General features: G+C 41.4%; 2 protein-coding genes across 8 annotated transcripts in view; one reads left to right on the top strand and one right to left on the bottom strand.

Annotated features, from left to right (window-relative positions):
- The window catches only part of LOC101161793 (cytochrome b561 domain-containing protein 2), a 5,208-nt gene extending 2,139 nt beyond the window's left edge, over positions 1-3,069 (bottom strand). Inside the window, exons 1-3 of one of the 2 annotated variants that reach the window (XM_020703071.1) lie at positions 2,770-3,069; positions 2,655-2,692; positions 1,310-1,778 (exon numbers count right to left, since the gene is read on the bottom strand). In XM_020703071.1, coding sequence (XP_020558730.1) covers positions 1,310-1,778; positions 2,655-2,692; positions 2,770-2,902 — 640 coding nt within the window. In that variant the 5' untranslated portion in view covers positions 2,903-3,069. Of the gene's footprint in view, positions 1-1,205; positions 1,779-2,654; positions 2,693-2,769 lie in introns of those variants that run through there. The other variant, XM_004068518.3, reaches the window with a different exon arrangement.
- On the top strand, positions 2,897-13,047 carry LOC101161547 (ras association domain-containing protein 1). Of its 6 annotated transcripts, none has more exons than XM_004068517.3 (8): positions 2,897-3,005; positions 5,079-8,330; positions 9,566-10,002; positions 10,796-10,914; positions 11,706-11,810; positions 11,934-12,225; positions 12,303-12,418; positions 12,522-13,047. In XM_004068517.3, the coding sequence occupies exons 2-8, from the start codon at positions 7,837-7,839 to the stop codon at positions 12,669-12,671; spliced, it is 1,713 nt and encodes a 570-aa protein (XP_004068565.2). In that variant the 5' UTR covers positions 2,897-3,005; positions 5,079-7,836; the 3' UTR covers positions 12,672-13,047. The 6 variants fall into 6 exon arrangements, with proteins under 6 accessions (XP_004068565.2, XP_020558726.1, XP_023810530.1 ...); XM_020703067.2 differs by lacking the exon at positions 2,897-3,005 and adding an exon at positions 4,511-5,040 and having other exon boundaries at positions 8,081-8,330; XM_020703070.1 differs by lacking the exon at positions 2,897-3,005 and adding an exon at positions 4,941-5,040 and having other exon boundaries at positions 7,971-8,330.

Here is a 13,047-nt window from a genome sequence, read left to right as displayed (position 1 = left end):
GTATTGTTAACTGACTTCTTGGTTCTTCTGTTATCAGACAGGCTTGTGTGTTTGTTCAGATACCTGACATGTTTCGACAGACGTCGAAACATGTCATGAAGAACCAAGAAGTCAGTTAACAATAGGCAAGGCAAGGCAAGGCAAGTTTATTTGTATAGCACAATTCGTACACAAAGTAATTCAAGGTGCTTCACAAAACAGAAAAATGCATTAAAATCACAATACATCATAGAAATAATCAACATAAAATTTACTTTAAAAGAAAAGGAGAAAAAAAAAAGATTTAAAAAGAAAGGAAGGAAAGAAAGGTGCAGATAGGACCTTTCAGTCATATACACGGCTAAACAGAAATGTTTTAAGTCTAGATTTGAACATGAACACAGAAGACGCCTGTCTTACGCCTTCAGGGAGGCTGTTCCAGATTTTAGCTGCAGAATATTGAAACGCTGATTCCCCTTGTTTAGTTCTGACTCTGGGAATCAACAGGAGGCCGGCCCCTGAGGTCCTCAGAGTATGAGATGATCATATGGCACTAACATGTCAGAGATGTACTTTGGTGCTCGGCCATGGAGAGACTTGTACACAAGCAGAGATGCTTTGAAGTCTATTTTTTGAGGTACAGGGAGCCAGTGCAGAGACCTGAGCACAGGACTAATGTGATCATACTTCCTGGTTTTGGTCAGGACTCGAGCAGCAGCATTCTGGATGTACTGAAGCTGTTTTACAGCTCGTTTGGAGAGGCCGGTGAGCAGGCCGTTACAGTGGTCTAACCTACTGGAGACAAATGCATGAATAAGTATCTCCAGGTCTCGCTTTGACATTATGTTTTTGATTTTAGCAATGTTTTTCAGGTGGTAAAATGCCGCTGATGTTACTGACTTGATATGGCTGTTAAAGTTCAGGTCAGAGTCCATGATTACCCCTAGATTTCTGACTTGATTTGAGGGTTTAAGAGACAGAGAATGAAGGTAGCTGCTGACAATTTCTCTTTGTTTCTGTGGGCCAAAAACAATAACTTCGGTCTTGTCTGAGTTTAGCTAGAGCAGCTAGTGCATCCACGCACTGATCTGTTGGAGGCAGTGGCTGAGTGAATCCACCGGCCCATATTCACCTGTTGTCAGTGACACATAGATCTGAGTATCATCTGCATAGTTGTGATAAGATATGTTATTACTGCGTATTAACTGCCCAATACAGACACCATGAACTTTATCTTCCAAAGTATTCTTATTTACTGTCATTTAAATCGGTCTGATAACAGAAGAAGCCAGTCATCAGGACTGTAGTCGTTTCTTCACTATGTACGCACTGGAGACTTGGTTCATTATGACAAGAGCACTGAGGACGGGACCGAGTGCCGCCAGGTACCAGGTGTGTTCCCCGACGGAGGCCGTGAACCAGGTCGAGCAGAGCCCCAGGAGCAGGCTGCCGCTTCCGAGCAGGTAGGCGACGAGTCCAGACGCCGCGTGGTAGCGCTTGAGTTTGGCGAGAGACCAGCCTTTGGCCAGAGAGTGGTAAATGAGGGGCACGGCCGCCAGAGACTGAGCGACCGCCACGCACACGGTGAGCAGGCCCAGCAGACCGTGCCAGGAGGTGAAGTGGGGCTTTCCGTTCAGCCCTTTGTTGTAAAAGATGGCGGTCAGGCCCGTGACGGCGCACAGGGCGCCGAGACCCTGCAGCATCCAGTGAACGCGGCCTTTGGCTTTGTGGGAAAACCTTCGGACGAGGGATCCGTGGGGAGAAAAGAGGAGGATGGCTTGTGTCATGAAGAAACTAAACTGCAGAGAACAGAAAAAAGGCTTTAATTATAATGATCAAACTCCTTAAGTTTGGTATTTTAAGCATCTAACCCAGGCAAATATTGTAAATATTCACATCTGGAGTAACTAGCTTGATAAAAGATTCCAATCAGTTGTGTTTTTTCTTCCATGACCTCCTCAATAGGTCCGTTTACCTGTTTTTTGGTCTGATGACGTCACATTGAAACCAACAGGAAGAAAAGAAGACTTTGAGGTTAAACCTGCTCTAGTGAGGAAGAACTGTTCCTCCATGCAAAAGCTCTCCTGCACTGAAACTGACCACTAAAAAACTAACGCACATTTTAAGAGCACACCTCTAAAGAAACTTGTTCTTTCATCAGAAAAATGCAACAGGAACCTGTTAAAAACCCCATTTTTATCTGTGATTCTTTAAGCTTAAGGTGTTTCAGAATCTCTTAAGACTGTGTCTTTACTAATACAGAAGAGACTGTCAACGTTATCAATCCTGATTAAATGATTTTTTTTTTAATTAATCATGTGGTTTTTGGAATCCACGCGGTTAAAAAAAAGTAAATAAAATTTAATAACTTCTTTTTAGCTTTTTTTGTAGTTATAAACCTTAAATAAATGCCTTCCTTTTCAAAATGGCTTTTCGTACTCAGTAGTTAGTGGTATATATGTTTATATATTTGTTTATTTTTTAACTCATTCTTTTGGATTCTTATCTGTCTTTTATATATTTTATTGCTTTCATTAATTATATGCTGTTGTGTTTTTTTTCTCACATTTTTTTCCCTTTTATCTCTGTTTTTCTTGTCAGCACTCTGGTACCCTGATCATCATGGAAATAGAATAGTTTATTTCTCTGAAGTGGTTCTTTAAACCGGAACTTACTGCCAGCGTCATGAGGAACGGATGCCACGAAAACCAGGCTGCAGAGAAAGAGGGGACGCCGTTAGAGATCTGCGCTCATCATGCGGGACCGTGCGGGACTTTAGGAAGGACTCACTTGTTCCAGGTCGACTCAGAAACGCCATGAAGGCGGTGAGGATGACAGAGATGAGGTGGGTCAGCGCTGCGGACGCGGCTCTGCCGCAGCCGTACAGCCGGGGCTCAGACTCCACCTCTCTGCTGACAGCCATGACCTGTCGGTCTACCGCTAAACTAAAGCATCAGGTGCCAAAGCTGTTCAGATAAACGTGACGCTGTCAACCGGTCAAGAGTGTGACTGCCGACGCACGACCGGTAAATACTCATTCCGTTCACGTAACGAGGAACCACGTCACCGTGTTTTGAGGGTTTCGTCTTTTTGTAGTTTGCAGCAAACTCAGATGTACACTAGCGCCACCTAGCGGACTGGAGGTTAAACTGCCTTAACCCTTGTGCTATCCTAGGCACTTTAACATTGGGAGTTGGGTCATCTCGACCCACTAGACAGTGTTCTGAACCTTTATTCTTCAATGATTTGTGAACCTCACTGGTCTCCATGGATTACATGAAATCTTTCCACCTTTATCCACCTTTGTCATGGTAGGGAGAACACGTCAATGTTAGGGTGGGGTCATAGGATAGCACAAGCCGGGTTAAAGGAGGAAAAAGTACATTCTCACAAAATGTATTTATTTACTTACTTATTTGTTTATTTATTTGTTTGCTTGTTATTTGTCTGTCTGTTTTTTTGTACTTACTTAAATCAGGACAGTGCATATTAAGTAATGTTTCAGCAGCTGCGTCAACATAAACGTGCCAAACCTGCTCTGCCCAACCTGCCCAAATACCCTGAAGATGCTGTACATTTATTTTGGTCATGTCCCTTTTCAACTACTTTTTGGTCTAAAGTTTGTCATTTCATTTCCGCCCACATTGACCCTGACTTCCGCCTGTACTTAGAAAATATTATGTTTGGCATCACCCACTGTCCATCTCATAAAAAAGAACAGTTGTACCTCATTAACCTTTTTAACCTTGTTTTTATGCAAATGGCACATTTATAAATCAAAAGTAACGAATCATACCCCTCATTTCTCAATCTTTATCAATGAGTTCAAACAATACATCAAGACAATAAGAAACTGATAATAAGAACGCCATCAAAACATTAGATCTGTGTGTTAGTTTCAATATATATGCATAAAATGTATAAACCCCCTGGCTTGTTCCTTCGTTGTTGTTGTTTACTGTTCAACATTGTTTTGTATTGAATTTTTACATTCAATAAAGTTTGAAAAAAAAAGAAAAAAAAATTCGCACAAAAAGTAAAAAAAAAAAAAAAAAAAAAGTTAGCGCGGGTGCTAAATTTCCTCCGTTGTCCTAAGGCAGGATAAAAGGTTCAACAATTACATTTACAACTAGGGCTGCACGATATGAGGATAATCCGCGATATTAGGGATCAATATTACATTATATTATATATTAATATGACGATATTACTTGTGATACATGAACAAACAGCAAAACAACCAAAAATATAATTTCAATTTTACTGCAATAATTTTTAATAGTTTAATAGGAATGTCATTTTTGATGTCCTTTTTTTATGTTAAATTATATACATTCTTTCTGAATGTCGTTTTTGCCGCCAAAGATAAACAAATTTCCCCATAGTGGGATTAATAAAGTCATCTATCTATCTATCTATCTATCTATCTGTCTGTCTGTCTGTCTGTCTGTCTGTCTGTCTGTCTGTCCGTCCGTCCGTCCGTCCGTCCGTCCGTCCGTCCGTCCGTCCGTCCGTCCGTCCGTCCGTCCGTCCGTCCGTCCGTCCGTCCGTCCGTCCGTCCGTCCGTCCGTCCGTCCGTCCGTCCGTCCGTCCGTCCGTCCGTCCGTCCGTCCGTGGCTTTTTTAACGAATTGAGGAGGGGGCAGTTATTTTCCTCTCTGATGGTGTTCCATGATGGAAAAGGTCTGTCTGTAATTTCCAGTATTGACAATAACGTTATTCCCTCCAACTCCATTAGCAGAAATGAATTTCCAGACGTTCAGGGATTCTCCAGCATGCTCCACTGTTGCCTCCATACTTGTCATTCTACCATCCTCCAGCCCTGTCATGAACAAAGACATTTGACTTATCAACCCAGAACTCCTGCTGGTATCTTTTCTGCAGTGCAGCTCCTCTGTTTTCCTGCATGTTTGAGTCGTCTCGTTTCCGGTTGGAGGTTTTGGCTCTTCCATGAGTCGTGACACTTCTGACCAGACTTTTCTACGGAGAGCAGATGGTTTTACTGGGGTCCCACTGGCAGTTCTGAGCGGATGCCCCTGCAGCAGATCTTCTGATTTAGAAGGTGAATGAGCTTGATGTGTGTCTCATCTGCTTCACTAGGATTCTTCGGCGTCTATGACTCTTTGAGCGTCTTCAGAAGATCTTGACCATCACATCTGGAAACCCCAGTCTGCTTTGGGGAAACATTGCTGATGCAGCAGAACGACCATATGTCTTAGTATCAATACCGTTCATAGTGTCTGTATTATTAACTGACGTCTTAGGTTCTTCTGTTATCAGACAGGGTTGTGTGTTTGTTAACATGCCTGACATGTTTCGACGGACGTCGAAACATGTCACCATGTCTAAACCTTTAATGTTCTGATGCTGGTTTGAAGAAAAAGTTAGAAGCACCAACTATTCATCAGATTTACATTTTTTGGTTTGCTGCTTTTGGATTTTAGTTACATATTCCCTAAAGTAAGTCTGTAAATCATTTCCACACTTGTCTCACACTTTGCCCCAATACTGTATGTGTGTAAACAAAACCTGCATAGACAACAAATCACAAAAATAAAAGATTAAATAATGAAGGATGGTTCCTCTCCTTAAAAAGGTCAATAGACGATCTAATGTTTGGCCATCGGGCAGGGAATTGATTTAAATCTGTCTTTGCTTTTGAGAACTGTTTCTTTCATTGAGTTTATTTTCCTTTTATAACACTCACTGACATTAAAACTTGATTTTTGACAACCGTAAACCTGGAAAACAGAGTCCAGATCAAATTTAGCCCCACAATTCCAATGACAATTAAAGTGTGGATTGTGATTTTAACATGGCTTAGGAAGTAAAGGAGAAAAACCTTTTGGGTTTTCATTCATTTGAAAAAATAAAAAAGCCAGATTCCAAAGGGACTAACACCTCTCTAGTGATCTGTGATGTTCTGCTGTTCTGACAGATTCCTCACAGATTTCTAGATGAAAACGTGAATGAATCAGAACCTGCATGAGGTGTTCTACCACAGCCATGTGTTCTAATAATGGAGCCAAGTCTGTCCTTCACGTTCATTCACTATTTGGCTTGGTATATCACAGATCATTTCCGTTAAGTTTTAATCTTTATGCTTCAGAAATACTTTTACGTTGAAATATGCAATAAATGAGCCAGCAGGACTGGCAACTAACCCTTTGCCTTGGAAAGAACAACCTCCATGACACTAATCTGGACAAATTGCAACAAAAACCGGGTTGCATTTTGAATGTTTGACGGGCTCCGGTGAAATTCATGAGTGAAGCTTTGACTGTTTAAGTGTCATTTACCAAAGTGTTTCAGAAATAAGTCTTCGTAGTTACTCAGCTTTCCTCCAAATGTTCTGTGCGCCACTTACAAACACATCTGTCCTTTTGTTTCAAGCCTTTCTTCATTCATTTTTCTTCACTGTAACATGTTGGTGCCATCTGTGTTCCAACTTTTCCTGTCATCCCAGACCGACTCTGTGAAGATGGGATCACAGCTTTTTTGAGGCCTCGCCATCTGCCGCAGCTCCTCGCCAAAGAATGCGAAACATGGCAAATCGGCTTTAATTTGGGTTGAAAAATATTCTGGCCGTAAATTCAAAGACGACATTCGCTGTCAGACTCATAATGTCTTCTGTGAGTCTGTGCATTTCTGCATTGTTCATCTAACTTTAAAACAGGCCTTCCAGTATCTGGGAGGGGAATATTTCCTGCAGTAACAAGTCAGCAAAAGAAAACGTTTGACTGAGACATTCGAGGATTAAACTCTCCAAACCAGACCATCGTTGCAGATGGTAACAGGTCCACAACTAGACTTTTACTGATTGAACAGAGTTCATAAAACCTCCTGGTCCTTTGTGTTAAGCATCCTTCTGTCAAATTCATCCGATCAGACACGTCTTGGACGGTGATGCGGTGGAAAGGGTTCAAACCTTCGTACAGCAGGTGATGACTAATGCAGCTGAAGCCTCAGGCAGCCGAGTGGTCATTTGCTCGCCGGTCTTCGTGCTCCAGTTCCTCCAATCAGCTCCTGACTCTGCAGGGCTTCTGCAAAGACCTCAGCAAACGCATCCATTCCCAGCATTCCTCTCTGTCTCCGTCCTAACAACCACATGCTTATGCACTGTGGCAAAACACATTTACAGCTCTAATGTGTCTTTGTCCAGCTCGGAGACATGTTTACATTTGTTTGTTATTTTGGGAACTTCGATTATGCAGAAACTGGCAGAATGTACTGGAACTGACATTGTGCTGCGTGTAAAAGCTAAGACAACATTCAGGTTATGTCTTCAACCTAAATCTGTAGGTATTTATGTTGGGATACGGTAAATGGTTTCTTTTTGGAGCTATATTTTGGGGACTTACAGTGTTTTCATTTTACCCAAATTATGTTATTTTTTACCCGAGTTAAAATAACCCATCAAGAAGTTAATCCCTTTTAACATCAGAGTCGGGTTAAAAACAACCCAACTTGGGTTGTTTTTAACTATGGAGTATTTAGAGTGTGAGTGTTGTTTCCTGTGTGAATGTTTAATTTATAATATAATACTTTTATTTTAGACTCAGATGCGGTCCATAAAAAAAGATACAGATACAGCATACATAATAAAAAGCAAAGAATAAATATTAAAAAAGAGCATAATTGCTGTATCCAGTGTTTCATAATATTTCATATTTCTCAGTTCTCTGCACAGCATGCATTTAACTGAAAGCCTAAGGCCTGTGTGTCTTTCTGCTTGACCCATTTTTTCTTGAGATTAAGTAAATGCACAGCTGCCGTGATTTTGTTCTTTGGAGACATGATCAGTATCAACATTTTCATGCAATTATACAGTTTTAAAGTGATATGAGCCCAAAAAAAGATGATTTCTTTTATTAGTAAACTGTCAACAACGGTTTATTCCCATGTTAGCCTTGAGTTACTCTTATTTGCCATAAATTGTTCTTCATCTTGTAGAGAAAGATTGAAAACTGTTTCTTTTTGTTCCAACACCAGATTCTTCCTGTTCGGGATTGGGGAAAGATCTCTGCTTTTCCTGCAGGATGAGGGACACATGCATGCTTTGATTATGAAAACTACCCTTCTGCTCTTCATGAATGATTCAGAGAGGGGAGCCTGTGCGCCCAGGGAGGCGCAAACGAAGAACCGCACTGTCGCTCGCGTAAATGTGCGCAGAGGGGAATCCTCATCCTGTGCCGCTGCTGTCACGCATGAGGGGATTAGAAGCGCCGTAATCCCGCGCTCACAGTGCATGCGCAAACCCAAGTGCGCGCGCCTGTGGAGGGGCTGCCCGCCGGTCATTCAGCGATATCCTCCTAAACGTCTGAAGACACCAGCAGGACTGACGTCAACACGGTAAGGTCGTTGTTATTTATGAGAAGATCGGGCGTTTTGGTTCATTGGTTTGTTGCGGGATTCGTTCACTTTGTCTCCAACGTCACTGACTGTCATAATCCGTGCGGCATAAACTGAATCTAACGTGTGAGAGATTTGCACATGAAGAGTTTGACCCTCCAAAAAGTGTGGATGTTCCAGCTCACAATGCGCTCTGGCTGTCCCGCGTGCGCGGATAGATCATTGCGCCGCGCGGTGACCCAGTTGGCAAACAGGGTCCCGGGTTGTTCTCACATTCAGGCACAAAAACTCAGCCAGGAACATGGAGCTCTTAGGACGCTTCACAGCAGACCAGCCTCTGATGGCACTGAGGAGGTACTTTAAAAACGCATAAAGTACACACTTTTGGGGGGGGAAAAACATTTATAGATCCTTTTTTTTTTGGCTTCAAATTATTTTAGTGTTTTTAGTTTTGTCACAACTTTTTACATTTTTCATTATAATTTTTTTATGGAATTCATTTATTCAAATCTGTATACTATTATGTCAGGTTCTTTAAATTGTTAAACTGCTGAGTTCTGGTTTTGGGGTACTAATCTGACATTATATAAATATTTAGAAGTTAAGTAAAGAATTGCTATTTTACGGGATGTTTTGTATCAATAAAAAAAATGTTTATCTGGAAGATTTTCAACCTATTTTTCTGAGCTCCAACAAAAGAAAAATCAGCAGCTCTGACAAAAATTAATAATATATTTTGTGTGTAAATGTACCATTAACACACTTTATTGCCTTTTAAAAGTAATATTTGTTATACGTCTTTTTATTTCCTTTATGTTTTAATAAAACATTAGTTTCAGTTTATAATAAATTCGTGTTTTTTATTCATTATTACTGCAATTCATTATTTAATTCATTATTACAGCAATCTAATCATAATAACACATAATGACAATACCTCCCACAGCACAGCCGTGGTTTTTATGAGCTCTGAATGTCACATTGGCCTCGTTTTCTGGCTCCAGTTTGCCCAACTTTTGAGCCGCTGACAGAAACGTCCTCGCTTGCGGATTGTCTGGGATTATACTCGTCTTGTCCTACATTTCCAAACATAATCGATTTGGATCATACACATTCTTCTGCTTAGTGGAAACTGATGTTCAAACTTCTGCTTTGTCAGTGTGTCCAGTCCGGTGAAAATACTGTAGGTATTGCATTGTTGTGTGATGGAAGCAGCTGGGAACACATCTCTGCAGCTCCCTCCTGTTGGGCCTCGGGAGCTTCGTGGCAGAAATTCACCAGCGATGCAAAGGAGCAGCTCCTGCTTTGCCGTCCCCTCTTAGGGCTCCACACCTGTCCTCACACGTGAAGAGCAACACGTCACATGTGAGGGTCTGCACCATGTCCAAATGTGAACTGATTGAGCTGAAGGACCTCAGTTTAAATGATCCCATCGAGCTGGCGGCTCCATCCGTCCACAACACCCCGCCACCCGTAAAGTCAGGTCAGACCAGCCACCACCGCGTCGTCCGTCTGGTTGGCGACATCGTCAACATCGAGACTTCCGTCCACCACCCAGAAGAAGCTGCTCTTGGTCACAGTTTCCAGCCCTACAGCTACACACACCTCACCTGGTGTGACCTTTGTGGGGAATTCATCTGGGGTCTTTATCAAAAGAGTTTGCGCTGCACCAGTGAGTATTTACACATGAATCTGTTGATGGTTTCTCATGATAATAAAGTGATTGAAAACATGAATTCCTGTCAGAGGCTGTTGGGCTAGTGTATGTTGTTCCTCCTTGCTTTTGGGCTGTATATTAGGAACAACTTAACGAGTCCTGGCAGTACACTGTGAGCTTGGAGAACACGAGTGAAGCTGGAAAAACAGAGTCAGTCCCTCGCTGCAAAACCCAAGAAGAACCCAAGCGAGTTGCTAAAATAATGATTGAATTATTGTCTCTTTGAGACTGGCATCTAATTCTACAACCAGAAAGATTTTCACATGCAAAACGAAATCATTTACCAAGACCCTGAGGTATATTGAGAAATAAAGGCTGATGAAGCTCGACTTTAAGGCTCCTCTTAAAGACGTCACCTGAATGAATAGGAATTTTCATTGATATTTTGCCAAGAGAAAACAAAAAGGACTGTGGAACAACAGAGAGAAACATCTCAACAATAACTGAAAAGCTAAATGGTTTACTAGTATTATAAAATGTGAAGAGTTTCTTTCATAACATTGAAAGAAAACCATAACAATAAAAAAGAACTTAAAAAAGGCAGTTTTAATCTGAATTTTCTTTATATATGTCCTCCATTATCAGTAAAATGCCACAAGAAGATGTTGAAAGCATCCAAAATCGGAGTCTTTAAAGTAATGTAAAAGAAAACATATTGCTAAGATAATGTCCAGCCCACTGCACACATCCGGGGCTAAAACCCAAACTCAAACTGTCTGACCATTTTTTCTGTATTTCTGGCTTTCAGATTGCAGTTACACTTGTCACTACCGCTGCCAACCCTTCATCCAGCTGAAGTGCAGCGCTCCTGGAAGTGGATCAACAGAGACCGACACGGATGACTCCATTGAGAGCGACACTAATGTGGTAAAGAGCCGTTCCTCAGATTTAAAACATGGAAATGTGTTGTTTCTGTTTTTAAGACCATTTATATTAAATTAAACTGTTTCCTCATTGCAAACAATGTGCTTTAGCGCTCTCTGCTGGGTATCGCCGTGCTTGAACATCAGTTTGCAAACAGGCCAGATTCAAGTGTTGAGTGAGTTGAAAACTTGAAGGATGTCATTTGTTTCAATCCTTTTTGTTCTTCTTATCTTTGATTTATCTTCTTATCCATATTTCTTCTGGTGACTGTCATCTCTGTTCACAGAGGACCTGGTTTCCCAGAACCAGTCATATTTGTTCACATTCTGCTGCCTCTGTGTGTAAACGGTTGTAGACAAATAAAGCCATCCATGCAGAGGATTCTTGAATTCTAGTCTGGTTTTTAGAGGCATCAAAGCTAACATTGGAGACATGTGTTCCCTCCTATCAGACCTCAGGCTACAGCTTTTTAGTTCAACAGACACGCTTTGGATCAAACTGATCGTGGATACTTAGTGGACTTTATTCTTGAGTTAATAAATGCAATATTTTAATATTATCGTGCAGCTAAAAGACGACATTTTGCCAAACAATCAAATCAAAAACAACTACCTTCATCTTTCTACTAAAACGGACTGGATGTGATTTGGAGAAGGAAGGTTTTCATGAATTTTTGATTCTGAGATTAAAGGATTCCGACTGTCTGTGCTTGTCTTTAGATCATTTCTGTCCATACATCTCAGAAGGATCCACTCTGTGCTCATTGCTGCTCTGTTTGTGCTTTTTCTTTTCAGGATGAACAGATTACAATAGGTTTACACGATCTGACTCCTGCAGAGATTCAGCAAAGGGTCAAAGAGTATAATGCCCAGATTAATAACAATCTGTACATGGTGGATGTGAGTCATTTTTGTCCTCAAAATGAAAAATTAGATCCTAAATGTACTTAATACCTTATTTCCAAAATCATTTGTGAAGAGAATATTTCTAACTCCCACTCTTTGGATCTTCCTGCCTTTTAGAATAAAGATGGCTCCTTCACTGGTTTCATCAAAGTTCACTTTCAGTTGGTTCGCCCCGTCTCACTGCCTCCTCTTCCTCAGTGCCAGGGTCTGGTGCAGGGGGAAGAGCAGCAGGGCAGGTGCATGAAGCGACGGACATCTTTCTACCTCCCCAAAGACAGCGCAAAGCACCTGCACATAAGCTCGGAAACACGGGTACGAGAGGTCATCCAAGCGTTGCTCAACAAGTTCACCGTGGTGGACAACCCAGCAAAGTTTGCCTTGTTTGAGCGCACAGAGAAACAGAGCTATGGTAGGATGCATCACACTGTGGGAAAAGGAAAGAGCCGCAAGCCATGAATTCTGACTTTTTCATCTGTTTTCTTCCAGTGTCCATGCGTAAACTCTCTGCCGACGAGCGTCCTTTACACCTGCGCTTGTGTGCCGGCCCCAGCGAAACCCTTCTGTGTCTGGTTTTAAAGGAGAACGACACAGGAGACGTAAACGTAGGTTTCCGTGTAACTGTGAGATACCATAAAAGCTTTGAACATGAAATCCACTACACCCGCTTGTTCTGTGAGATGGTTGAAGCTGGTCTTCTTTTTGCAGTGGGATGCCTTTAGCTTTCCCGAATTGTGCAACTTTCTGCAAATCTTGCAGCGTGAGGAAGAAGAGCATGTGCGGCAGATTGTGAGACGCTACACTCTCGCTAAAGAAAGGATAAAACAAGCCATGGCTCAGATCAACACTCCTGGTTGACGCCTAATGCTTCAGCAGATCAAGAAGGACCGCCTCCTGCCTGGATAAGCAAAAAGGGAAGGACAGAACTCAGGCAGTCACAGCGGTTTGAATGCACAATAATTAAAAAAATGCTTTCAAAGCATGTTTATTAGGAAAATCCAACCAATTTGGACTTTTTTGAATTTCATAGACTTAAGGATAAAAAGATTAACATGGACTTAAACGTTTTTTTAATGCTGCTGAATTAGGTTATTTATAGTGATAATAAAGTAATACTGACATCAGGTCATTTTATGAAAAGCTGTTTCTATATCAAGCACTTTAATCAGCCTGTGAAACTGAGACGTCTGTGTTTTTATTCTGTGTATCTAATAAATGATGAATTTTCAAGAGA

Source organism: Oryzias latipes, chromosome 5 (assembly GCF_002234675.1).
Source record: "Oryzias latipes chromosome 5, ASM223467v1".
Classification (NCBI taxonomy): Eukaryota; Metazoa; Chordata; class Actinopteri; order Beloniformes; family Adrianichthyidae; genus Oryzias; species Oryzias latipes.
The sequence above is the reverse complement of the archived record's forward strand: the minus strand, read 5'-3'. Positions and strand labels throughout refer to the sequence as shown.